This window comes from Monodelphis domestica, chromosome 1 (assembly GCF_027887165.1).
Source record: "Monodelphis domestica isolate mMonDom1 chromosome 1, mMonDom1.pri, whole genome shotgun sequence".
NCBI lineage: Eukaryota > Metazoa > Chordata > Mammalia > Didelphimorphia > Didelphidae > Monodelphis > Monodelphis domestica.
In genome coordinates, this window is record NC_077227.1 from 38,496,360 (window position 1) to 38,523,740 (window position 27,381).

General features: G+C 36.8%; 1 protein-coding gene across 2 annotated transcripts in view; it reads left to right on the forward strand.

The window, feature by feature from the left end:
* Positions 1–27,381, forward strand: part of GRID1 (glutamate ionotropic receptor delta type subunit 1) — a 1,152,573-nt gene that overhangs the window by 820,476 nt on the left and 304,716 nt on the right. For both annotated transcript variants that reach the window (XM_001363901.3, XM_056797312.1), the window contains one exon: positions 18,119–18,172. In XM_001363901.3, coding sequence (XP_001363938.1) covers positions 18,119–18,172 — 54 coding nt within the window. The remainder of the gene's footprint in view (positions 1–18,118; positions 18,173–27,381) is intronic.

The following is a 27,381-nucleotide window of genomic DNA, read 5'->3' on the forward strand; positions in this document are numbered from 1 at the left end:
ATTCAGATGCCCCTTGTAACTTACATATAACACTATCTTCCTTCTTTGCCCTGATGTATGGAGTGCAAACTTCCTCATTTCCACCTCTTACGATAAGTTATTTTCATAAAAATGCAACTTGTTTACCTTCTACCTGAAATCTTTCCTAATTCCTCCAGCTGATAGTGCCCCTCCACAAATATTTTATTCATATATATATATATATATATATATATATATATATATGTACACATTGTCCCTTTCAGTAAAATATAAGCTTTTTCCAAGCCAGGATTATTAACTTGTATTGCTGGCACCTAACACAGTATTAGGCACATGGCATATGCTTGATGCATTTCTGCTGATTGCCAGATTAATTTAATTTCTCAGTGTTCCAGGCCCAAAGTTTCTAACTCTGCAAATTACAGAAGATCTGAAGGTGGTAAGGAGTTTCTACAATTGTATTTCCTTAATGAAATCACGAGTTAAGAATATCACCCCATCACCCACATGAGTCATGACTATTTGATTCCATTCAATAAATACATTTTAAACATCTATGATAACAGTTCTGGGGGAAGAGCCAGAGGCTGGTGGATTGATTAAGGTCAGTAGGGCTAAAGATGTTTAGATGTCCAGCATTTCTGGTACCCATATGTTGAGCCCCTGGGAATGAAGGAGGGGGCACCTGATTGCCTGTGAAGACATAAACTGACCCATAGAAATGAAGCAGGCCAAAACTTCGTGTTGATCAGCACTGAGAAAAATGCTATGTTAATCAGCACCCATGAATGGCTGCCATACTTCCAGTTTGAGTGAGATTCAGGCATTATAAAACTAACAAAACTATCATGTTCAAGACGTTCTAGGAAATGGATGGCCAAAGACCCAAACTACTAGATAGATAGATAGATAGATAGATAGATAGATAGATAGATAGATAGATAGATGGATGGAGAGATGGATGGGTGGATAGATAGATGGATAGATGGACAGACAGACAGACAGATAGAAAGATAGATGGATAGATAGATAGATAGATAAATAAATAGATAGATAGATAGACAGACAGACAGACAGATGGACGGATGGACGGATGGATGGATGGACAGATGGATGGATGGATGGATGGATGGATGGATAGATGGATGGATGGATAGATGGATAGATGGACAGATAGATAAGAAAATTGTCCTTGGCTTCAAGTAGCTTATATTCTCTTGGGGAGTGAGGAAGAATGGATATATAGCATATAAAATAAGTTTACAGAATGAATAGGAATATAGCACTAAGGGAAGGGATTCTTAACATGAAATCCCCAGATCCCCATGGGGTCTATGAGACTATTTCAGGGAGTCTGTAAACTTTCATAGGGAAAATACATTTATATTTCAATACACATGGTTTTCTCTGGAATCCTTTGCATTATATTTGGTTTGTTTAAAAATCATTCTGAGGAGTCTATGACAATGAAAAGTTTAGGAATTCTTACTTAAGAGTGTCCCATGGGAGGTAACCCCAGAACCTTGAATGAAGTTAGGTGGGGTCCAAGAAAATGAGATGAATCAGTGTATTCTAGGCAGCCAGTCTAGCTAAGTAGGTCATAGAATATTTGCTTCAGAGAACAGCAAATATGGCTGGAACATGGAGTGAAAGGAAATATATCAAGAAAAGTATCCTGGAGACATATTGTTCACAACTTTGAATGCCAAACTAATGAGTTTATATTTTTTTCCTAGAGGTTACAGGAGCCACTGAAGGTGTTTGAGCAGGGGAGTAACATTATGTGACCTAGAACTTTTTTCCTAATAAAATCATAAAGTCCTTGAAAGCAAAAGTCCTGTGTTTTCCTTATATATTTCTAATAGAACACAGAAGAAAAGTTATCTTTAAATGAATATTGAATGTATACTTTTTAATTTAGTATATGATATATGTGTAGAGGGGTTGGAATAGAGGAAGAGTCAAAAAGCAAAAGAGCAGGTCAAACTTTAGTTTACTAATTATCCTCTTATGGACAGGTCCAGTTTGCTGTTACTCATTTCTTTCCTTGGTTCCATTGGGTGAGAGCTCTGTTGACCTGGGAGATGAAGTAACCTGTCTCTCAGGGGATCTAATCAATATCTCCCATAATGTGGCCTCAGTCCTTGTGCCCAAATACAAGAAGGAGTTAGACAAGGGTGGGACCAGGGAATGAAAAAGAGGTAAGAGGGAAACTGGGTCCCAAAAAGGTACAGTATAGAGTTGAGTTCATATGTTTGGGGGCTCAGGGGTGGCTATCCTCATGTGCCACATGTATGAGGATGGGAAAATAGAGTTAGGAGACCCAGGTCAGCAACCTTTCTCTGTTGCTTGCTACCTCTATGATTTTTGGTAAATCATATTAACTTCCATGCCTTTCATTTTACTGATCTCTAAAATTAGCTATTTTGAATAGATGGCCCTTATGTCTTGTTTTCTTCTAGGTCTTTTATCTATAAGACTGGAATAACAGGTCAAAAGATCACTGTGGACAGAAAAATGGCACCCCCAATTTCTTTCCTCTCTAGAAACAGTCCCCCTCTTCATCTTAATTATGACTTTGTTTAGAAGTCTTTTCTGCTAAGAAATCTCAAAATATTAGGCAATTATTTTCATAACAGTTAACTTTTGCTATGAATTAACCTCAATGAAAACTGTAATTTCTTATTTACTGGCTTCCATTTCCATTTGGGGGAGGGCTGGTTGGGCAAGAAACAAAGACACTAATCCTCTTGCCAGATGTATTATTCAGGGTAAATGAAAAAAATGGAAAAATTCAGAGTTGTAATGAAAACACTTATATTTCCTTTTATTTGGGTTCTATTCCTTAAGGCAGGTGGGTGAGGCAGAAAATTGAGTTCTGGTCCAGAAATCAGGAAGACTTGAGGTCAGATATAGCCTCAGACACATATAAACTCTGTCACCTTGGGGAAGTCACTTAATTTTTTCAATTGCAATATGAAGAAAATAATAGCACCTACTTCCCAAGATTGTTGTGAGGATTAAATGAGATAATAAGTGTAAAACACTTAGCACAGTGCTTGGAACATAGTAAGTGTATAGTAAATGTTTGTTTCATCCCTCCATTCCTTACTTCCATCTTATGTATTTTCTTGCCATAAAAAGCTTTTTCTCAGAGCATAAAAATTATTTGCATTTGTAGGTATGTTTGCAATGTGCTATGAGAGCATATGTTCAAAAATTAAGAAGAAATGCACATTTTTGGGAGGGAGGCAAGATTATAATCTGTCTGCCATCTTCCTCCCTACCCTCTACTCCCCCCCACACCTCCCACTAAAGAAAATAACACCCTATAACACAATTTATCACTAAGCTCATTGGGTCACTACTGACTTGTCTCAAGTTAAGCCATGAGAGGTTATTATCCCTTGACTATTTGGGGGGCTTAGACACCCTTGATAACATGTTACAGTTTGGAGTCAGGGACAACCTTTCTGATAATCTCTAACTTTACACAGACCCAGGAATCTCTCCTCCAGGATGCAATAAAGTAGGGAAAATTTTTAGGAAAATGAATGAATATATTCCCTTTCTATTTTGTTCTTCAAAATGTCAGGTTCATAAAAAATAGAATACAGATTGTACCCAGCAGCTCTTATCAGCCTCTAAAGGATTATTACGTTCGGCATTATTACATTGAAAAGAAGTAAAACACCTTAATCTTCTAAAAACAATTTAGATTTAAGAAAGAAATTGGATCTGTACTGATGAGTTGCTTGCCCAATACTGATTTAAAATAGCTTGGATATTAACCTTGAATGTTGACATTTCTAATCAAAACATACACATGTATAGTCACCCTGGAAGCCTTGCTGTGATGTGGTATTTAAAGTCCTTATATAGGGCCAGTCTGGCATATGGGCAGTCATCTATGTCGTAGAATTAGAATCATAATGGAAAGGACTCACTACCTAAAATATTCACTCTTCTAGTAAATGTAGGTGCTCTTACCATACCCTGAAGGGGATGGAGAGGAATCTCAGACCAATTAGATTTAGTTATATGTGACAGGAAATAGTTCAGACTCATTTGGCTGGTGAATAATATACCACACTCTTCTACCACACTCTTCCAAGGCTTAGAAGTGGGGGCACCAAGAACAGGCACAGGGCACAATATACATGGGGGGATATGGGAAAGAGAAGATTTTCTGATATAGTCACTCTTAAATAGTTGTACCTTTCCCTGAACCCTGAAGGCTTAACTGAAAATGACCTTTCATGGCCAGTTTCTCTCATTAAAAAGTAGGCCAACACTGACCAAAGACAATAAAGTTGTTATCATGCTGACAATCACTTTAGTTTTTCCTTGAATACCTCAGTTATGCATCACTCATAGCCTTCCCCTCCCCATGACAAATAAAAGACTGAACGTTTCATTTCAATAGATTTCGTTTTTTCTCCATACCTTCTCTGGGTTTGCCAAATCATAACTGCTCATACAATTTGTCCTGAAAACTAACAGTTGAAGGTTAGAAATATTTTCCTTGAGTTCTGCCACGAAATGAAGCTCACATTCCTTACCATGGTTTAGAGAATGGATCTCTGGGTTGCATAAGACTTTTCCAGGACATGATCAGTTTTGGTAAGTCCTATCCATTTGAATAGGTTTAATCTACCATCTTAGTTCATCACCAAAAAGTTGCTGCCAAGCAATGGCTTCGTTCTAGCCACAGTAATTATTGAAGACCAACTAAGGAACAAAAGAAATGAAAGGAAGGAATCTGGATTGGTGAAGAGGGTGTCAATAAGGAATCCTTGAAGGCTTTGGGCAACAGTCTTGGGAAGAACCTTCAGAAAGTAGAACCATTGATGATGGAATAGGAGTTCTAGTGGAGAATTAGATTCAATGTATGTGATTTTAGAAATTCTAGTAATAATCATTCAGGGTGGAAACTACTGAACTTAGAGTCAAAAGATCTAGTTTTAAATTATGATTCTACTTTTACCTTCTTTCATTAACTTGGACAAGTCATTAATTTCTCTCATCGGCCTCAGTTTCCTCATTTTATAAAATGAGAATAGTGAACTCTGAGGTCCCTTGTAGCTCTAAATCTATGATTCTATGAGAGATGGCCTGGAGTAGATGGAGTCACCTCAGAAGACAGTGGGTCTTCTCAGCCATTATTCAACAACAGTAATAATAGTTAACATTTATATATTTCTTACTAGATAATCGACACTCTTCTAAGCGATTTACAGTTATTATCTATTTTGATCCTTACATTGACCCTGGGATCTTGGAACCTGGAACTTCCAGACTGGATTCCCTATTCTCATGATAAGTGACCTTTTTTTACCCACAATGCTATTTCAGGAAATATTTGATTGTGCTTCACATGTTACTACCTTCATTTTAAAGAAATCAAAACTGAGGCAAACAGAGCTTAAGTGATTTGTCTAGGGTCATTCAGCTAATAAGAGTCTAAGGCCAAATCTGAACTCGTCTTGCTGATTCCAGTGCCATTGATTTATCCACTGTGCCATCTAACTGCTCAGATATTACTGTGGTAACTAACTAAAAATATGCCCAGTCTTTAGATATGGGAAAGAGGGAATTTTCAAGGCCCAAGCAATGCCCAGAGGAGAAGGGACCTCCAAGAATAATGTTTATATTCAATTAACAAATGGTCATTTGATCAAGTAAGTATAATAAATGAACGAGATACAAAGATTAGGGCACTGAAAATAAGTTTCCCTTTACTACAACTCTATTCTAAACCATTATTTTAGGTGCCAAGTCAGGGCCTTTGGGGCCACCAGCCATCAATGGCCCATATTTTCTGCATGGCAACTTAGAGTTCTCATTGAAATCTTAGTCACTATGATTCAATAGAATAAAAAAATCATTCTGAATTATAGGGTACAATATTTAGTTTTATATTTGAATGATGAAGGCTATTGCTTTAATTTTGATTGTGCAGGCCTAGACAAAATGGATATATGTGTCTTAAACTTATTGGTTGAAAGCTAATACATGGGGTATTTTGTAAAGTTTAGTATTCTGCAGGTTTAATGGAAGTGCTATAAAATGAGAAAACTTACTGAGAGCTAGAAGGTCCCACAGAGTTCATCTCATTCCACCCCATCATTTTCAAATTCAGAATGCTAAAACTGAATTTTAGTTTAGTTCTTCTTTGAAGAAAATAAATGACTTGTCCAAGTTCACATATATAATTAATAACAGAGCTGAGTTTTGAACCCTTGCTCTCTGACTTTCAATTCAACAATCTTTTTGTTATATCTTATGCCATCATGACAAAAATAGTTTTAGGAAACTCAATAGAGAAAAAAAGAAAGTTGCAAGTTGGTTTTCATTCTTTTGCTTGCAACTGGAAGACAAGTGCAGAATAAGCTATGCTTCAGGCAGTCTGAAAAGGCACCCTGTCTGGCTTTCTGCCACCTAGAAAGCTATGCCCCTGTTCTCTCCAGAGGAAAATAAGGTGTGAGGTTGTTCACAGCCCAGTGGACATGCAGGATGGAGGACTTATGGAATTGGATAGGCATGTGACCAAGTTCAGAGTCAATTTTCTTTCAGCATTTATTCCAACCTTCAGAAAGGGACACGTTTCTGCCCAGTTTTGATAAAGAGCTGGAAATGACTTTTTCCTTCTGTTGATGGAAAGATAACAACCCAAGTTCTTGGCCCCCCTCTCTTTTTGGCAAGTGAGCACAACTGTGCAAAAGATAACACAAAGGATCCTGTCCAGAAGAAATGTCCTGCAGGTGATGAGGAAATTAGAAACCATTGATTGAAACTCAAGTATCCATTAGCTGATATCTGTCTACACAGTCTGCTTTTCTAATCCTCTCAGTTGATCTTATTAAATTGATCATGTCCAGGAGCTGACTCCATTCCATTTTCTGCTGATATTAATGTTTCCTCATAAATTGTCCACAGGTAACACAGTTTCACTTTTTATTATAACCAATTGCAGTTCCTTCAGAACTCTAGAGCCCCATTCCTATGCTAGGGGAAGTATCCACAAAGTATGTGCCATGAATCTTTGTCCTGTAGACTCCCTGAGCAAGGAGTTCTGCCAGGCTGAGCTGTGAGTGCACTTTGGATGGGCTATTTTTTCTCAAACTTAACAAACAGCGATGAGTGTGAAGAGAAAGGGCTATTGATAGACTAGAATATTGTCTTGATCTATTGGGTTTTTAAATAAATAATTCAGTCTCTGTCCCAGTCTTCTCTCTTCTTCTTCAAAAGGAACATACAGACTATTCTGAGATGGAAACCAATAGTCGGAAATTTTTCAACAATGAAATCCTTCTCCCCTGAGTTCCTTTAATATCTTTTAAAATACCATTTTATTGACCAGGCCAGTGAAAAGGTTGGCACCTTGTTACAGTGGAATACACTAAAGCCAATATCCTTGGGTTTACATCATGAAACTCAGCCTTTAACATAACAAGAAGAAATCATTAAAACCCTGGTGGGGAAAACATATGGAATTCCATTATGTTTCAATCATTCCACAAAGGTCATAACATCTTTCACTTGTATGGTTTTCTGGTCTATCTTTTTTTTTTCTCAGAGCACCTCCATATGCAGAGGATGTACGCATTTTAAGAAATATCAGTATCCATTTGCACTATCCTAAAGTCCTCAAGTGAAGCCCTAATCAAGCTTAAGAGTATGGGGAAGTCAAATGCTATTTAACCAGGGGAAGCTCAGACCTTCTGCCTTGTAAATAAATGGATTTCTGGTCTCCTTATGAAGCTCCAGAAAGTTGGTGGATACTAGAGCATCCCATATAATTCTTAACCATCTATGAGACACAACTTGATATAATAGAAAGATCAATAGATACAGTGGCAAGCTAACCCATGTTTTATCTTCTGGCTATACAATTTCTTCTGAATGAACAAGTTGGTACTGATGAGAGAGAAGGGTTGGGTTGAGACCAGGAGCTTTTTTAGTTTTTAAAGTCCTTTACCATACCTTAGAACAGGGGTTTTTAATCTGGTACTCCTGACCTTGTTCTTTTTTTAAAATAACTATTTTGACATAATTGACTTCTTTTGCAATTCTATATATTTTATTTCTTTACATTTAAAATATTATTCTCATAAGAGGTCTATATGCTTTACTAGTTTGTGAAAGGGACCCATGCTACTAAATAAGATTAGAATCCTTGAACCAGAGTTTTTCTCTTTCTAGTTATTTTCTCTTCCTGGAACATAAATTTAGAGTATAAATGGATCCTAGAAGTCACTGAATCCATTATATATATGAGGAAAGTGAGGCACAGAAAAGTTTAATGACTTGCCCAGAGTCAAAAAGTTAGTGTCTGAGAGGATTTGACCTGGTCTTCTTAGACTCCAAATCTAATTCTCTGCCCATTATTCCACATTGCCTTCCCTCAAATTCAGATGAGCAGAAGTAAAAGTTGGAAACATTAGGCTGGAAGAGGTTCATAGTTTCCTGTATAAAATATTGTGTATATTACCTTTACCTACACCTGCAAAATGGAAGCAGTCAATTCAGTCATTCAAGTATGAACCCAAATCCCAAATTATATAAATCAGGAGGATTTTTCATCCCGTCAAGTAATAGTGACTAGACACTTATGACAAGAAGCCACAAGGTCTGTTGAAACTAGCTCAAGGCAAGTGCTTAAGATTGTCAAATAAAGGATGGTTTTTTATAAAGAGGTCTGAACCAGGACAATATCCTAAAGAGTGATCTTTGAAGGTCAACATATGACAGACATGCTCAATTATTTATTAGGAACAATATCACTTTTGTTTGTGAAGTGGACATCCCCTCTGTTTTCTTTCTTAGTCCCCGAGTTCCTTGAAAGCAGGAACTGTCTTCTTCCTTTTTTATCTCCAGCACTTACCTAACACAGTACCTGGAACATAATAGATGCTTAAAAAATAAACACTGGCTGCCTAATAGTTGGTCCTTGTATTTACATTTCCCCATTCTTGTCTACTCATACAAGTTTTAAACTTTTACTGTCCCTGTGTGATCATTGTAATAATAGTAGACATTTAAATAATGCTTTAAAATTTACAGGGAATACTATGTCCATGATCTCATTCTATTCTCAGGATGTCTCTGTGAGGTAGGTAGTCTAGGAATTATAATAATCATTCTTCCAGTTAGCAAATTGAGGCTCAGAGCAGTTAACTTTGACTTGCCAGTGGTGCTATTTAGTGATTGGCAGAAACAGTATTCATACCTAAGTCTCTTCCAATTTCAACCTCAGGTCTTCTTCCAATAAACTATGCAATCTCCACCCATGGCAACTGAAGTCTAGACTCTCTCGTGGAAATCAAGTTTTACTCATTTATTATAAAAGCATTAAAGAAGTTCTTATTTCAAGTCTTCAGTTATTCCTTGCTCTTTTCTAAGAAGTCTATAGATTCTTTGTCTCTTCTCCAATTTTCTGATAATACCTCATCCATTTTGCATGTTTCTTCCTTTCTTTTGACATGTTTTTTCTAGTTGACTTGAAAATAGTTCCACACATCAGCTGTCATTAGTCTCTGCCATACTCTCTGGATCCTTAGTGTGATTATATCCAGTCTGTATGTAACTCTGCTTCATTTACAAAGGACATAAGTACCTGACTCACAATCTTTCCCTTTATCTTGGCCCTTAATGTCTTAATTAGGAGGTTAACTAACCAGGTTGATGCCTTCTTAAATGTCCCAACTTCTCAATACACCAATTTTCTTAAATTTTGTGAGTATATGTGTTGTCATTTATGTGATGGTAATCACATCCAATTATGGTCAAAGGTCACAGATTTATAGTTGAATGGGAACCTTAGAAGCTATGATTTCATCTTCATCAAGTTATGAATGAGAAAACAGGGTTGGAATGGTCAAGTGTTTGCTGAGGATCACATAGCTAGTAGGATAGATAGGTACGTAGCTCAGTGGATAGAATTCCAGGACCAGAGTCATAAAGATCTGAGCTCAAATCTCTCATAGCTGTGTGTCTCTAGGCAAACCATTTAACCTCTACTAGAGAGGGAAATGGCAAACCATTCCATTATCTTTGCCAAGAAAAACTCTTGGACAACATATTCCATTCTATGTTCCATGAGGTCATCAAGAGTTAGATATGACTGAATGACTCACCAACAATGATGGCAACATCCAAATCCATTACTCAGGAAGCACCTGAGATGCTATTTGAACTAATTTCCTCCTGATTCCAAATCCAGAGCTCTATCCCCTTTGCAACACTGCCTTTCAGGCATACTTTTTTATTTCACCACCACTTCCTATCTTTGTGATCCACAATTCTGGGATTCTTTTCTATGGTCATAGCATCTTCTACTTCAATCTCTTCTGCCCCAATTCTCCCAAACCTCACAATATCCTCATCATGACCTGTTACTTTTCACTTCATCTCCTAACCCCAGAGATTACCATTTCAAATCAATTTTTACCATTTCATTGAATTTTGTTGCCTATATTTACTATTGCTTCTCATGTCATGCCATACCATAGTCCTGACATTACCTTACTACAGTGTTTGTTGACCTGCATGGATTATCCCTCACACCTTGAGCAAGGAGATGCCCTCCTCTCAGCATCTCTAGTTTCCCTCAAAGCTCAACTCATAAACTATCTATAATTGGAAGCATTTTCTGATCCCTTTGGCAATAGTGCTATTTCTGTCCCTCCAAATTATACTCATAATATTTATTTACCAACTTTATTTCCAAATAGAACTTAAGTTTTTTGATGGCATGAACTGTTCCATTCCTTCCCCAATCCTATTTTATGGAAAGGGATCATAGATTTAGAACTAAAGTGGACCTCAGAGGCCAAATACTCTAATGCAATCTCAGCACCATTTTATACCAAAGATACTAAAGCCTAGAGGAATAAAGGAACTTGACCAAAGACATGTAAAGGAGTAAGAGACAGATGTGGAATAGGAATGGAGAGTCTCTAATTTCAGAGCCAGCACTCCTTCTACTCCCCCACCTTTAATATGTATTTAATAACTCATCGAGTTAATTGAATATTTTATCATTGTGATATGACACTTAGAAAGTGATGTCAGTGGTTTTGGGTTTAAATTATGCCTACTATTACTAGCTGCATGACTCAGGGTGAATCATTTCTACTTGAGGTACAGTTTAATCTTCTATAAAATCAGAGAATTGAACTAAATAATGTTTAAGGTCCTCTCAACTCTAAACCCTATGATCTTTAGCTAACTCCTCTAGGTCTTTGCTAATGGAGCCATATTCAATTCTTCATGCTTTCAAAGGGGTGACATTAGACAAAGGGAATTGTTCTAAAATAGTATGTTTTTGCTAAAGCAACAGTAGGTCTTTGAAGTCAACTCAATATCTGTCATTGGGAAAATGCCAAAAGTCAAGCTCTTTTTGAGATTGTTACTTAATGTTAGAGTTAGGGTTGTTAAAAGATGCTAATTGCCGACAACCCTTCATTACTTCATGTCACCAGTGTAAGGGAGACCCTACATAAGTGGCCAACAATTAGTGCATACATAAATAATAGGTGGTATTTGCACTTTGTAAAATAAATCCTTAATGATGCTGTTGGAAGGCTTCCATATGGAAGGTTGTTTTGCTTGGTCCCCCCCCCCCTCCTTTGTTGTTGTTGCTGCTGCTGTTGTTGCTTCCCTATTTTCTATTCGATGATTCAAAGATAAAGGAAAGAGGCACAAGCATGAGAAATGCAAATAAGATAATGGGCCTCAGATTTATAATAACTTAGCAAATGAAGGAGAGCAGCAGTGCTTTGAGAGAGGAAGAAGGACTGATGAATCTACTCCAATTTGCAGTGAGGCTTTCTTTTTGTTATTCAGAAGTGCCTGACTATAGGAGCTATGGGACATGGAAGCCGGTGGGATTTATTCCTGAGGGCAGGCTGGTGAATCTTCTTCTCTGTTGTTCAAAAGATTAAAAGCTGGGTAAGGGATTAATATAACTGAATTGTACCAAGAGACAAGGAGATAGGTTAGATAGCTTTGTTTGGGGTCTTTCCTAACCTTATTCTTCCATGACATCTTGTATTCCCAATGTGATCTCTTTCAGCATGTAAAGTGATTCCAGGCAATAAGAACCCCAAATGTTATCATCTTTATGTTGTTAGTCATACCAACTGGAATCACTAATTTCTTTAACAAGTTGGAAAAAGCCATCTTGTTTCTCTTTGGGCCAATTGTCTTAGGGCTGTTACTCCAAAGCAGGATTCTGAATCCAATGCCCAAGAACTTGAAAAAATAAAGGTGGTATTCATTGTAATCCTATGTATTTTATTTTATATATGTCAGGACATTATTCTAAGAAGTGCTTAGGTTTTGCCAGAATTCCATAGGAATCCATGAAACAAAAAAGATAACAAATTCCTGCCCCAAAACATTTTTCTCTTGCAATACCCTGGGCACAGACAATTCTGAATACCTATCTCCTTAACTCTATATACCTGGATCTTCAATAAAATAAGGCATTTCTTTTGGTTCGTCATTCCTCAGATGTGTTGAATTGGAAAACAAGGAGCATCTGTTCCTATGAGGCAGAGGAAGAGGGATACTTTCTGGTCTGGGATACCTTCTCTCTGTACAGATGTAGGTATAACCTTTTATCCACTTGTTGAGTGGATAAAAAATTCTCCATCTTGATCATAGCCCCAGGGACCTGATACCATTATGGCTAACTTGTGGTTAATTCCCTTTTCAGAAGAAGCATCCAATACCTGTCAGGATATTTACCTTAACTGGGAAAAAGATTTGATAATGTTGTCTCCTTGCATATGAATAGGAGAGGGCATACACATGGTGGTTGCTGACTCCTTTGATGTCTCCTAAGGTGGTTAAAAGCTTTTCCCACCACTTTCTCACTAAGGCTGTCTTTTCTCTGTAGAATTATTTAAAGACTGCAGTGGGTATTCAGACTAGCTCTTAGGATTTGGCAAGAGCCATAAGAGCAGAATAAGAGTGCAGGTGATATGATTTACCTAGTATTTTCTACTATAGTATTATAGTATACTACACACACACACAATCATATCATTATATTCAAATTTGGAAGTATCAGAGGATTCTAGATTTAGAGAAGAAATAACTTTAGAGGCCATGACTGAGATTCAGAATGATCAAAATCCTACTTTTGGAATTGCAAAATATCTCAGTCATCTTGTCCAATCACCTCATTTTACAGAGGAGAAAACTAAGGTTCAGAGAGATAAAAAGTAATGTAACCAAGATCCTAGTAAAGGAAAGGCCATTAGGTATCTTTTAATTTAATTGTTCCACTTGATAAATGAGGGGAATGATATCGAGAGCAGTTCAAAGACTTTCTGGTCTTTAAAATAATTGAGCTGAAATGTGAATGTAGAACCCGTGATGACAAATGTCATGATATTTACACTGTATTCTGCTGCTTCATGCTGAGAACATTTCAGTAAATTCTAGAAAAGATGACAAAGAAAGTTAAAATACAATTTGGAAGGCTTTTTCTGTTGATTCAAAATAGTCTTCCTCTGAGGTCCATGTAGGACAGTCAGCAAGCAACTATTGATTGCTTGTTATGTGACAGTCACTGTGCTAAGTTTTGAGGATGTAAATGCAAAAGTGAAATACTCTCTCCCCTTAAGGAGTTTCCAATCCAGTGGGATAGATGATATCATGCCTGGAAGTATATTCTTAAGATATTACAAATTAATATAGGGTATGTGTGTTTCAGGGGGTAAGGTGGTGGAAGATAATATTAGGAAATGTCTAGAAAAGGTGGCATTTTTTGCTCTACTTCAAATGGGATTGGCCATCTGTAATTTTTGCACATTAGTTAGCTTCAGATCATTATTTATTCCTCCTGCCTCAGTTGTTATCTTTCTGCTTTAGGAGGTAGTAATAAACAGACACCACACTAAAGTTTTAGAAGAAAAATTGGAAAATAAGGATGCTTGTCCTGAAATTTTGATTGTGGGATAAATAATTGAAGTAGAATCCTCTCCTACGCAGACAAGATGCCAGTGGGCTTTGTGTTTCTACTTACTTGCCCTCTGATTATCTAGTGTTAGTTTGATTGGGCAATAGGAAAAGGTGTTAGTTTTGTGTGTGTGTGTGTGTGTGCGTGCACATGTGTCCTATTTTTGTAACCTTTGAAGGCAATATATCTTCATCGATCCCTTTTGTGACCAAGGACTCTGCTCCAAATTGTGGGAGATTGAGGAAGAAGATTTTATGACCTTTTCATTTAAGGTTCTTAGAATTCTCACTGAAGAGGCAAAACTTCCTCTATATAAATCAAGATGCTTATACAGAAGGCAATGGAGGAAGAGAAGGTTGATGGTTTAGATTTGGTGGCAAGGAAAGAGCAGGGCTTAGTGTGAATCAGCTTCAAATGTAACAAAGGTTGAAAATTGAATTCAAGTAAAAGGGACACACTGTACAAGCAACTCCAAGTATGCAAGATTTTACAGGGAAATACTGAGAGTGGCAGCATCCCCCACTGGTTTATTGCCATTTAGGGGCCTTCCATTGGAACTGGCAGATTTCCTTTAATTGCTACAAGTATTCTCTTTGTTCAAGCTGCAGTAGCTTCTAATGCTTCTTGTTTATTCCAGATGCTAAAGGAGCTATGCCTTCTGGGAACTCTACAGCCCAGAGCTATTTGTCTCCTTAAAGGGAAAAGAGCCTTAACAAATTACCCAGGTACATCATTTGTGTAAGGAAATAGGACACTAGTGTTGGCCTCTTATTTCACTGGATTCTGTGGACCGAGTCATTCCATCCTTAACCCACATATTACTATGCATGGGATTAAAGGCCTAAAATGTAGCCTCAATTGTCAGATGAGTCCATCCCAGAGAGAGTCATGGCTATGTTCTCTTATAAGTACCTGAGAGTCCAAAAGAAGCTATTTGCCTTTCCATTGGACACCTTTTAATTAATATTTGCTATGTAATTATTCTCCACTCTCCCACCCTGGAAGCAACCTGGAGCCCAAAGCTTTCTTCAGAAACTGGGCCATGATTCCTACTCTTGGATTTAGCAAAATTAGGAGTGTGACTTGCAGGATAAATAACTTACCAACTGCAAACAAGTTGGATCCCAGCTGGGCTCAGTGACTCATTCCTTTCCACAAAGTCCTGTGGAGAGACATCTCTTCTTTTCTTCTTTTCTTCTTTGATGGGTCTGAGGGAAACTAGAAAGGATAAGGAATCAGAAGGAAAACACAGTTTCAAGGCTGGTTCTGTTAATGGGACTAGAGATTGGTTTAATAATTAAGGTAGAACAAAATCACAAAATCCCTGTTTTCTTCAATGGAGGCTCTATGGCTTATGGTCATATTTCTGGGTTCTGTGTGGAATCAAGAAATGAGACTTTGATTTCTAGAAGCTTCTTTCCAATTCATGAAGAAAAGAAGACTTTGTATTGCTTTTCCTATCAGTCATCTCAAGTGGAATTAGAGGGAGGATTTGCCTTGGAGACCACACCTCATTTTCCTTGGCAAGAGGCTTCCCAGTGGAGCAAGGGAGGCAGAATGGTTACTCATGGCTAACAGAGGAAAAAAGTTTCAGAAATGTAGGCAGCCATGTGGGAAGAAATACGGATATGGGAAAAGTCGAAACAACTAGGCCTAAACAAAAAAACATAATTTCTGTGGGAACATTTAGTTTTATCCTTTGTTTTGTTTTTGAGAACAATAGTATTTTGGGGAAAATAAACTCACTCCTATCTGCATTAACATTCTGGGGAGACAAACCTGAAAAATCCCATTTCATAGATGAGGAAACAGATACAGAAATACTGTGTCATGTTGGGATTCCAATATAGCAAATGAGAAACAGGACTACAATTGAATTATTGAATTTAAGGAACATTAATTAAGTTTCTAAGACATGTAAAGAACTAGATTTGGTGCAAAAGGCAGAGAGAGAGAGAGAGAGAGAGAGAGAGAGAGAGAGAGAGAGAGAGAGAGAGAGAGAAGGGGAAAAAGAGAGAGAGAGAGAGAAGGGGAAAGAGAGAGAGAGGAAGAGGGAGGGGGGTATAACATGCATGGGGGAATGAATGAAAGCACGTTCAAAGTCACCCAAAGTAATTTCATCTGAGACTGCAAGCTAACAATGCAGTGGGTGGAGGGAAAGTATTCTACAAAAAGTAGTACCTGATCTATGTTTTGAAGGAAGATAAAAAATTCTCCAAGTTTCAGATGAGAAGGAAATACATGGCAGATATCAATGGTCTTGTGGCCCCATTACTTGCTCTAGACCCAATTTGCACATAGTTTTTTGCATGGCATTTTCCTTGTTTCACTGTAAAGCAGGGTCTGTCTTTTGCCTTTTGGTGTGTCCCCATTGTTTAGCACAGTGCCTGGACCATGGTAAGCACCTAATAAATGTTTATTGACTGCCTGACCTTTGTTCACATTATTTACTTGATTCTCCTGGTCAGTGAGGAGTGATAGGGCCAGTCATGTGTCTCACCAACTTAGAATCCTCATCCTTCTCTTGGGGAAATGCTCATAGTGTCTGTTATCTGTTTTCCAATCAACATTTCTCTGTATAGGGCTTGACTAGAAAACAATGAAGTGTGACTTTTGATACCATTGTAGGCGTCGGTGTTTCTTTCTGTAAAATTTGTCTCTATGAGGTTGGAAGTTCTCAGGGTTCTCTTTTGATACCCAACACAGTTGGGGAACCCTGGATAGAAAAATCCTCCATATAATGTCAGACTTGGTAGTTGTATTGGCTTGTTTTCCTGATCTGTTTTTCTCTTTTTCCCTCCTTCTCTCTTTTTAATTTCTTCCTTGTTATTAGAGGTGGCTGTTTGGGATAGGGGATGGATGAATATTTCAGGAAATTAGAGAGATATTAATAAATATAAAAGATACATTTTGAAAAAAATTAAAAACAATAATGACTAAACCATAAATTATCTTAAATTTTTTAAAGTTAATGTGCTTGCAATGGGGCAAATCCAAGACAGGAAAGAAGATCTTTCCTTGGTATAGGCCAGATATGTTCTTATCCATCTGCCAGGGGTCTAGAAGAAGTTGTGTTAAAAGTAATGATAAGTAATATTTTCTCTTTGTCTTTTTTGTTCATCACATGGATTAATTTTGATTTGATTTGATTTTTTTTTTGTTTTTCCTTTCTGACAATGTTCATGGTGGCTCAAGCCTCTGTCTGAAGAACTATCAGAGTTGGGTTTAGATATGAAAGATAATAAGATAAGAATAGGAGAATAAGGAGAATGGATAAGGGTAAAAGCTAAGTTGGCAGAATAGGAAGAAATATATGGACCATGCATACTTTGAGGGGCCAGTTCCTATTTTTAAGGTTGTTATGATTTTTTATGGAAAAACTTTCATTACTGAGGTAGTGCATGAGACTTGAGGGCAGGTATGTGGCATAGTGGAGAGAAGGCTGGGTCTGGAGTCAAGAAGACTCATCTTCCTGAGTTCAAATCTGGCCATAGACACTAGATATGTGACCCTGACCAAGTCTCTTACACCTATTTGCCTTGATTTGTTCATTAGTTAAAAAGAGCTAAAGAAGGAAATGCCAAACCAGTCCAGTATTTTGGTCTAAAAAACAACAAAATTATGTCATGAAAAATCAGATGCAATTTAAAACAACTAAACAACAAGAACACATGTGACATGGATAGGATTCATGGATTCCTGGGTCCTTGGTGGGATGCTGCCTAACATTTATTTTGCATTTTTCTAGCATGGTAAGTTAGAAAGAACTCTTCTTTTAAAGTCTTGGGATGAAAGGATATATCCTACTTTGGACACTTATTTCCTGTGTTATCTTAAGCAAGTTACTTTCCCAAGTCTCAGTTTCTTCATCTGTAATTGAGGGAGACCAAATGGACACTGAAGTCCTTTCTGGTTTTATATAATTCTGATGTCCTGGGAAATTTGAACAAGTTGTTCTTTTCCTTGTAATTAAAAAATAGATATCAAGAAGCATCAATATTGGTTTTAGGGGGCCAGCCCATCTGAATAGGATGATTTTAAGTGATATGGTTACATCCAAACAATGCCCACTTGGCCAAAACTGGCAGTGCTACTCTCAGGAGACACTATATCCTCTCCAGTGAGTATGACTTATTCACCATTTTTTTCTTTTTCCTACAGGCAGTGGAAACCAACTTGGCTTCTAAGGACAGTCACTGGGTGTTTGTTAATGAGGTAAGAGAGTCCTTAGACTGGGTAGTTCTAGCCTGGGCTTACTTCTCCTTTTCCCATTTGATACTTAGCACATTGGTATGGCTGGCATCATGGCCCAGACATTCAAACATTGCCCCTGTAATGATGGTTTGGGAGCAATTGAAAGTATTTTTTCTTATTTCCTCCAGCTTAAACTACAGTTGGGAATATTTATGAAAGTACATATACACTCACATATGTGTATTTATGTATACTTGTGTGTGTGTGTGTGTGTGTGTGTGTGTGTGTGTGAATATGTATGTTTTGGGGAAGGGAGGGAAATTCTAACCACATCTAATTAGTGATGGAGTCAGAGTCTCCAGGACCCAGGATCCTCCTTTTTAATCAGTGACAATGGCGGAGGACTTTGGATATAGGCACTATGTTAATTGATATCCAACTCCAGTTGGTACTTTTACTACTTGCCTTTCTTCTGTAGAGCTGAGATTATTAGTGACTCCTAAATTAACTGATCAATTTCTAATAGCTTCATTCCACAAGCAGCCAGGTTTATGATGGAGGTAATTCATTCTTTTATGATGCATTGTTCTCTATTAGCTTGGGCTAAAATAGTTGCAAAGGAATCATTGGTTTATTCTAATAATTGTTCAGATGGTATCAGGAAACGGTTGCTTCCTGGGTCTACTTTTCAGAGCTTTCCTCCATAAATCCACATCGTATTAGGTGCTCTTTTTATCTCGAGCAGTCATAGACATTTAAAGCAACTATCCATTTACCTTGTGGCACTTTTATAGTACGTAACACTGTGTAATTAACAGAAGGGACGTCTCATCCATCCTTCCCGTTAGTAAAGGGCTTCATGGAATCATGTGCAATCTCCTAATCATCTGATGGTCTGAGTTCTATCAGCTTCTCCCCAGGCCCCAAAGAACAGGATTCTCTTTGTTCTCAGAGACACCCTAAGTCATAGACCTGAGGCTGGGTTTTGTTTTTTGATGTTTCATTCAGGTTGTATGTGGACTCCTGCAGAATCCCCAGAATAACTGTTATAATTCTCACAATGGTGACTAAACTCTAAGGAGGATGTCTTAGAGTTTATTATTCTGAATGCCAGACATTTCTTGATTGTTTCTTTCCCTCTCCATCTATGCTTTTTTCCCTATCACTCCATATATTTCTTTCTTTCCTTTTCCCATTTCCTTTCTTCCTTTTACCTGCTTTTTATCTTTCTCCTGTCTTTCTATCCCTCTCCTATCCCTTTCTTTCCACTCCTCTCCAGTCTCTCTTTCTCTCTCCATCTTTTATTTCTCTCACTCAATTCTTGTCTCTCTTTCTACCAGTCCACTCAATATTAGGGTTTGCTCCTATTCAGTATCAAAATGAGGTTTCCATTGGGATTCCATGAGGTATGGACAATTCAGTTTGCCATCTCCTAGCCTGAATAACTAGGTAGCCTCATTCTGACAGGAATACATTTGGTGATACTGGGACCCAGCACCAAAATTATAGTTACAGCAGTGTCCAAATATCCCTCTAATTTCATTTCATCTCATACCTAAGGACTTATGGATTTGTGTTGTTGTGCACAATGTATATCACAAAATGTATTCAGGGAAAGTGCAATCAAATATAATTTATTATGTCCTCCAGTTGGGTTTTGAAGACAAATTTAGTTGAAGGACAGATGGATGCTGGGACATTGTCATGTAGTGGAGAGACAGAGGACTTAGGGTACTATGAAGCTACTGTTAGGTGGCCAACAATTAGAGGTGGCAACCAACAGGGATGAGTTGGAGGGATATAACTATCTTAGGGTAAGGGTATATACCAACTGGTCGCTTTATAATTTAACTAATTATTCTTGCAAATTAGGTTCTAATTTCAGTTTTTTTTTTCTCCCCTGATGTTTTAAAGGATCTAAACTTTAAAAGCACCCTATAAAGTTGTTGTTCTGGAATTAAGTCCCAGTCATTCAATCACAGTTACACTGATGATAGTTCATTACATGTTTATGAAAAGGAAAGATAAGATATTCATTTGGGGAAAAACTTAAAGGATCCCATTCATTCTCTAGATGAGTTATGTAGAGAGGGAGATGAAAGTACTCTGGCTTCCCACAAATCCTGATTGTCATCATGTCAGAATAAATACCTTTTTCCTGCTTCATACAGACATAAAGTTTAAGATCCAAGTCTTTCTTAGGTTCCTTAATTAACCCCTGGGGCCAAATTCTGTCTCCAATGAAAAGATGCTAGCAACACTCAGGTCACATTAGGTACTAGAGAAATTTTATATTGAAGGTCTTTATGTTGGCTCAGTTATTGACACCTTTTAAAAATTTTTGTAAGACCTCTGACTAAGATTCTGAATCTGTAACATATATGAAATTTAGGTTTATAGTACGAAGATGTGATTTTCTTAGTAGTCAGTATTGACTGCATTTCAAAGAGCATGCTATGCATGATTTCAGCACCAGGTTTTTTTTATCTCTACTTTAAAGTTTATTAGTTGTGCAATATCAGGAAATCCAGTAAACAACTCTGATGCTCAGTTGTCTCATCTATGAAGTGGGAATAATAACACCTTTGTTGTTATAAAGGTCAAATTAGATAATATATATAAAGCACTTTGTAAACCTTAGTTTGCTATATAAATGCCAACCATCAATTAGGTGATGAATGTGTTTAGCTATATAAATTCACAAAAGCCATCAATAAAAATGAGAAAGGGTTGCAATCTCCATTAGTCATACCAATGAAATCATGTTCCATTGGAGTATTGAAATAGAGTGCTATTCAGTAAATGCTCTTCTATATAAAGTCAATTATTTTTCTTAGAGACAGCTCCCTTAAGTATTAAATACAGACACATTCTGAATACCCTGGACATATGTTTTACTCTCTTCTTCTATCACCATATGGCTCAAGTGGAAAATAATCTTCTTGTTATTATTAGTTACTTTTTTCTATGACATCATCTTAGACTTTCTGCATTTATTAGCCATGAAAATTTTCCACAATTGTTGGCAGTAGGCAAATAAGTTTCGGGTTTTCTTTCTGGATGATCCCAGATTAAATCTAAACCCTTGTTGACAAGTATTCTTAATTTGCTTTTCCTTATGTAATGATTTTGGTTAGTAAGAGCGAGGCTGTCATGTTGTAATGTATTTCAGAGTGGCTTTTATAACTTGATTTTGTTTGAAAAAGAATAGATGATGGAAGTATGAGTATGTGACTATCTATCTAAAACATAGTCATGTGTATACTGAGTAACAAATGACTAAATATATGTGTATTGTATATGTTTGTTATATATATGGATACACACATATATATGTATGGATATATGCATGTATGTGTGTACACACTATGCATATACACAAAATTCCATCATCTATTCTTATTCAAACAAAATCAGGCTAACACACATTTGAAATCTCACTGTATAACTGACAATACCACCTGTCTTAGTCTCTTCCTTTCCTTTCCAGATCACTGCAAGAATATTCCAAGTTTCAACTATAAAATCTTTTTTCATGTTTATGTTGGTTAATTAACCTAGACCAGGGATCCTTAAACTGGGGTTTGTGAATAAATGATACAAAATTAATTGCTTAACTTCATTATTTTTTGTGATCCTGCATATTTTATTTTATTCTCTTAAAAACATCATTCTGATAAAGGGTCAATAAGTTTCTTCAGACTATCAAAGGAGTCTATGACACAAAAATATTTAAAAAACAACAAAGCAAAATTTTTGTTTGTTTTAAAGCTGATAGGGAAATGCCATTCTAGACAAAAACAGAGAAAAGATAGATTTTTTCCCATCTGATGGATTTGAAATATTTGAACATGCATTCTTCACTTTATTTTATCTCGCTAGATTACACCCCAGTATTGTAAGCTGAGATCTACTCTGTATATTCTATCTAATCTTATCACTAGACTTTACCTAGCTTGCACTAAAACTCAACATTTCTTCCCTTTAAGTCCATAAGAGAAATACGTTGGATATTTCAAATGAGATTTGCTAAACTTTGTAGAAAGGCATTATAGTTTTTTTTTGTTGTTGTTATAAAACTGAAGAATCATTATTGGATATTCAAGAATTGGGTCTTAAGAAGATCTAACCAAACTGACCACTATATGCTTCCTAAGCTCTCTACCAGGATTCCTCCATATCTTGATTAGTCTATGATCTATTTGCAAGTCACTTCTGTCCATCTCACTTTAGAGAAACACCTAACATGTCTCATTCCCAAGTTCATTTCCTGGTCATATTCTCTATTCAAACTTATCTTTCTTTTTCATGATTTCCACCCAATTCTTGGGGTATTACTTCTAGCCACCATCAGTCTGACTCACTCAATTGACTCAATGAAGACACAATCTTGTTTGTGTAAGTAAAAACTTAATGCTCTATACTATAAAATTTCCCGACAAGATCTCTCTCTCTCTCTCTCTCTCTCTCTCTCTCTCTCTCTCTCTCTCTCTCTCTCTCTCTCTCTCTCTCTCTCTCTCTCTCTCTCTCTCTCTCTCTTTCCCAATCTCTCTCTCTCTCTCTCTCTCTCTTTCTCAATCTCTCTCTCTCTCTCTCTCTCTCTCTCTCTCTCTCTCTCTCTCTCTCTCTCTCTCTCTCTCTTTCTCTCTCTCTCTTTCCTCCAGATTGCCTATTGATGACTTATGAGAATACATGAATAAAAGTTACAATCTAAGAAGGCATGGATGAGTTGTAATATATACCCTTAGAGCAAGTATTTATGTTATTGTGTTTATAAATCCATTGAAGTATCAAATAATTTGGAACATATCCAGAGTAAATAAATCAATTAAAAACATTTATTAAACACTATCAATACTCAGGGCATTATGCTGAACACAGAAGATATGAGATGGAAAGTGGCCCCAAATATATTATATTCTATAATGAAGAAAGATATATAGAAGAGTAGAGATCAGGGAGGAGGATCTGTGAAGTCACAAAAATGGGGAATTTATCCATTTGGCAATCAACTAACATACCCTTTCTATAAAAAAAGGTAGTGCCCTAGTATAGAGTTGATTATCTGCCCTGAAAAAGAAGCAGGAATGGGAATGCTGATGGGAGTTGGATATAGAATAGCTTTAAGGATATCTAGGTTAGATTACTGTAAAGGTTTTGAAGCATGTTCCTATACACAATGTATCTTACCTACTCCCCAAGGCAATGTTCTGTGAACAGTGGTGGTGTGCTACAAGTGTGTGGAACTGATTTAAAGTGCTGATTTCATTAGAGTCCCCTGTTAGTGGTCAAGAAAGGGTCCTATAAGAGGGGATTTTGAAGAATGATTCCAAAAGGAAAAAGGGACACATGAGGCCATCAGGAAGAATGGCAAGAACATTCTAAAAATATTTATGAAGAGAGAGATTTCAATAAGTAGTAAATGAGGGATATAAAAGATTATTTCCAATGTTCTAACATTCACCATTCCAAATACACATGATTTATGTGGAATTTTTTCTAAGTTATGTGCCACGGCAATCCTTGTTTGGAAGGATGGGGAAAATGGCACATTTTTATTACAAATTGCAATTTTTCTACTAAATTTTGTCATGTTATTTAGTAGTGCTCATTCAAATACTATGAAAACTGCCTAATAATACTTGCAAAGGAAAAGGTGATTATCGTATACATAAGGCACCATACACAGACCTTCCAATACCACACCATGGGAAAAAAAAACAAGACTGCTATGTTAAAGTGGACTATTTTTAGGTGACTTTCGCCCCACAGTGAGATACTGAGATATTTACCCTATGCTCTCTTCCCTTTAACTTACCACTATTTTTAGTGCCTTTCAAGTCACGTTATCTTTTCTGCAAGTCATATCAATGTCTATGAATTTTTCATTATAAATCATGGACTAGAACTCAACATTTATTAGCTCTAGATTTATTTTTCCTCTTTGGGTCATCTGAAGAGAGAAGAGAAACAGGATTGGTTTTCCATTAATAGGAAAAAAAGCCAGCCCACTGAGGGATGCTATGTTCTATTAACAACATGATTGGAATTCAGGCACCTGTTACTCAGAGGAAGGAAAAGAGCTTGGTAGAAATGACAATGTCAAATCTGGAGTTGATAGTGACACAGTTCCTGCCTTCAAAGATGTTATATTCTATCATAAGAGACAAGGTTCATATCCATATAGGCAAATACAAACACTGAATAAAATAAGTACAAGTTAAATTTAGGGGGAGACTTTAGGTAAGGGTTTAAATTCTGAGATGAGTTTTTATTTTTAAATATATCTTAATAACAATTTCAATATGACTTCTCTTTTGAAAGCCTTTGTATTTTATTTTAAATTATCATTTAGAAAAATGGACCTTAGGCATCATCTGATGGCCACAGGGATTCATGATATAAAAGATTAAGGATTCTTCGACTAGCAGTTAGAGATATCAAGGGATGAGGGATTTAAAAAAAGGACAAAATTAGGTCCTAGTGTGTCCCAAATTATCGCCTTCCCTCACTCTTGTAAAAACCTCCTAGTATGAGGAACCAGCCAGATGGTAGCTTGCCATCATGCCCATGTGCTTTTCTTTTCTTTTTTTTTAACATTATTTTATTTGGTCCTTTCCAAACAGTATTCACTGGAAACAAAGATCATTTTCTTTTCCTCCCCCCACCTCCCACCACCCTTCCCTCTCCCATAGCTGACACATGATTCCACTGGTTATCAAATGTGTTCCTGTTTCTAACCCATTTCCATGTTGTTGGCATTTGCATTAGAGTGTTCATTTAGAGTCTCTCCTCAGTCCTATCAACTCCACCCCTGTAGTCCGGTAGTTGCTTTTCCTGATTTTTTTTACTCCCACAGTTTATCCTCTGCTTGTGGATAGTATTTTTTAGATCCCTGCAAATTGTTCAGGGACATTGCATTGTCCCTAGTGGAGGAGTCCATCACCTTCAATTGTACCACAGTGTGTCAGTCTCTGTGTACAATGTTTTCCTGGTTCTGCTCTTTCGCTCTGCATCACTTCTTGGAGGTTGTTCCACTCTCCATGGAATCCCTCTACTTTATTATTCCTTTGAGCACAAGAGTATTCCATCACCAACATATACCACAAATTTGTTCAACCATTCCCCAATTGATGGGCATCCCCTCATTTTCCAATTTTTGGCCACCACAAAGAGTGCAGCTATGAATATTCTTGTACAAGTCTTTTTCCTTATTATATCTTTGGGGTACAAACCCAGCAGTGCTATAGCTGGATCAAAGGGCAGACAGTCTTTTATCACCCTTTGGGCATAGTTCCAAATTGCCCTCCAGAATGGTTGGATCAATTCACAACTCCACCATCAATGAATTAGTGTCCCTACTTTGCCACATCCCCTCCAGCATTCATTACTTTCCATAGCTGTCATGTTAGCCAGTCTGCTAGGTGTGAGGTGATACCTTAGAGTTGTTTTGATTTGCATCTCTCTGATTATAAGAGATTTAGAGCACTTTTTCATGTGCTTATTAATAGTTTTGATTTGTTTGGCTGAGAACTGCCTGTTCATGTCCCTTGCCCATTTATCAATTGGAGAATGGCTTGATTTTTTGTACAATTGATTTAGTTTTTTGTATATTTGAGAAATTAAGCCTTTGTCAGAGTTTTTTATGAAGATTGCTTCCCAATTTGTTGCTTCCCTTCTAATTTTAGTTACATTGGTTTTGTTTGTACAAAAACTTTTTAATTTGATGTATTCCAGATTATTTATTTTGCATTTTGTAACTCTTTCTAAGTCTTGCTTGGTTTTGAAGTCTTTCCTTTCCCAAAGGTCTGAAATATATGCTATTCTGTGTTCGCCTAATTTTCTTATAGTTTCCTTCTTTATGTTCAAGTCATTCACCCATTTTGAATTTATCTTGGTGTAGGGTGTGAGGTGTTGATCTAAACCTAATCTTTCCCATACTGTCCGTCAATTTTCCCAGCAGTTTTTATGAAATAGTGGATTTTTGTCCCAAAAGCTGGAATCTTTGGGTTTGTCATATACTGTCTTGCTGAGGTCACTTATCCCGAGTCTATTCCACTGATCCTCATTTCTGTCTCTTAGCCAGTACCAGATTGTTTTGGTGACTGCTGCTTTATAATATAGTCTGAGATCTGGGACTACAAGGCCACCTTCCTTTGTATTTTTTTTTCATCATTTCCCTGGATATCCTTGATCTTTTGTTCTTCCAAATGAACTTTGTTATGGTTTTTTCTAAATCAGTAAAAAAATTTTTTGGAAGTTCCATGGGTATGGCACTAAATAGATAGATGAGTTTGGGTAGGATGGTCATTTTTATTATATTGGCTCATCCTACCCATGAGCAGTTAATGTTTTTCCAATTGTTCAAGTCTAGTTTTAGTTGTGTGGAGAGTGTTTTGTAGTTGTGTTCGTATACTTCCTGTGTTTGTCTCAGGAGATTGATTCCAAGGTACTTTATTTTGTCTAAGGGAATTTTGAATGGGATTTCTCTTTCTAGTTCTTGATGCTGAGCTGTGTTGGAATTATATAGAAATGCTGATGACTTATGTGGGTTTATTTTGTATCCTGCAACTTTGCTAAAGTTGTTGATTATTTCGATTAGCTTTTTGGTTGATTCCCTGGGATTCTTTAAGTAAATCATCATATCATCCGCAAAGAGTGACAGCTTGGTCTCCTTATTGCCAATTTTAATAACTTCAATTTCTTTTTCTTCTCTAATTGCTACTACTAGTGTTTCTAGTACAATATTAAATAATAAAGGTGATAATTGGCATCCTTGTTTAACTCCTGATCTTAATGGGAATGGATTTAGTTTATCCCCATTGCAGATGATATTAGTTGATGGTTTTAGATATATACTGTTTATTATTTTTAGGAACAGCCCTTCTATTCCTATGCTTTCCAGTGTTTTTAATAGGAATGGGTGTTGTATTTTATCAAAGGCTTTTTCTGCATCTATTGAAATAATCACGTGATTTTTGTTTGTTTGCTTGTTGATGTGGTCAATTATGTGGATGGTTTTCCTAATATTGAACCATCCCTGCATCCCTGGTATGAATCCTTCTTGATCATGGTGAATGATTCTTCTGATCACTTGCTGGAGTCTTTTTACTAGTATACTATTTAAGATTTTTGCATCTATATTCATTAGGGAGATTGGTCTATAATTTTCTTTCTCTGTTTTTGTCCTGCCTGGCTTTGGAATTAGTACCATGTTTGTGTCATTAAAG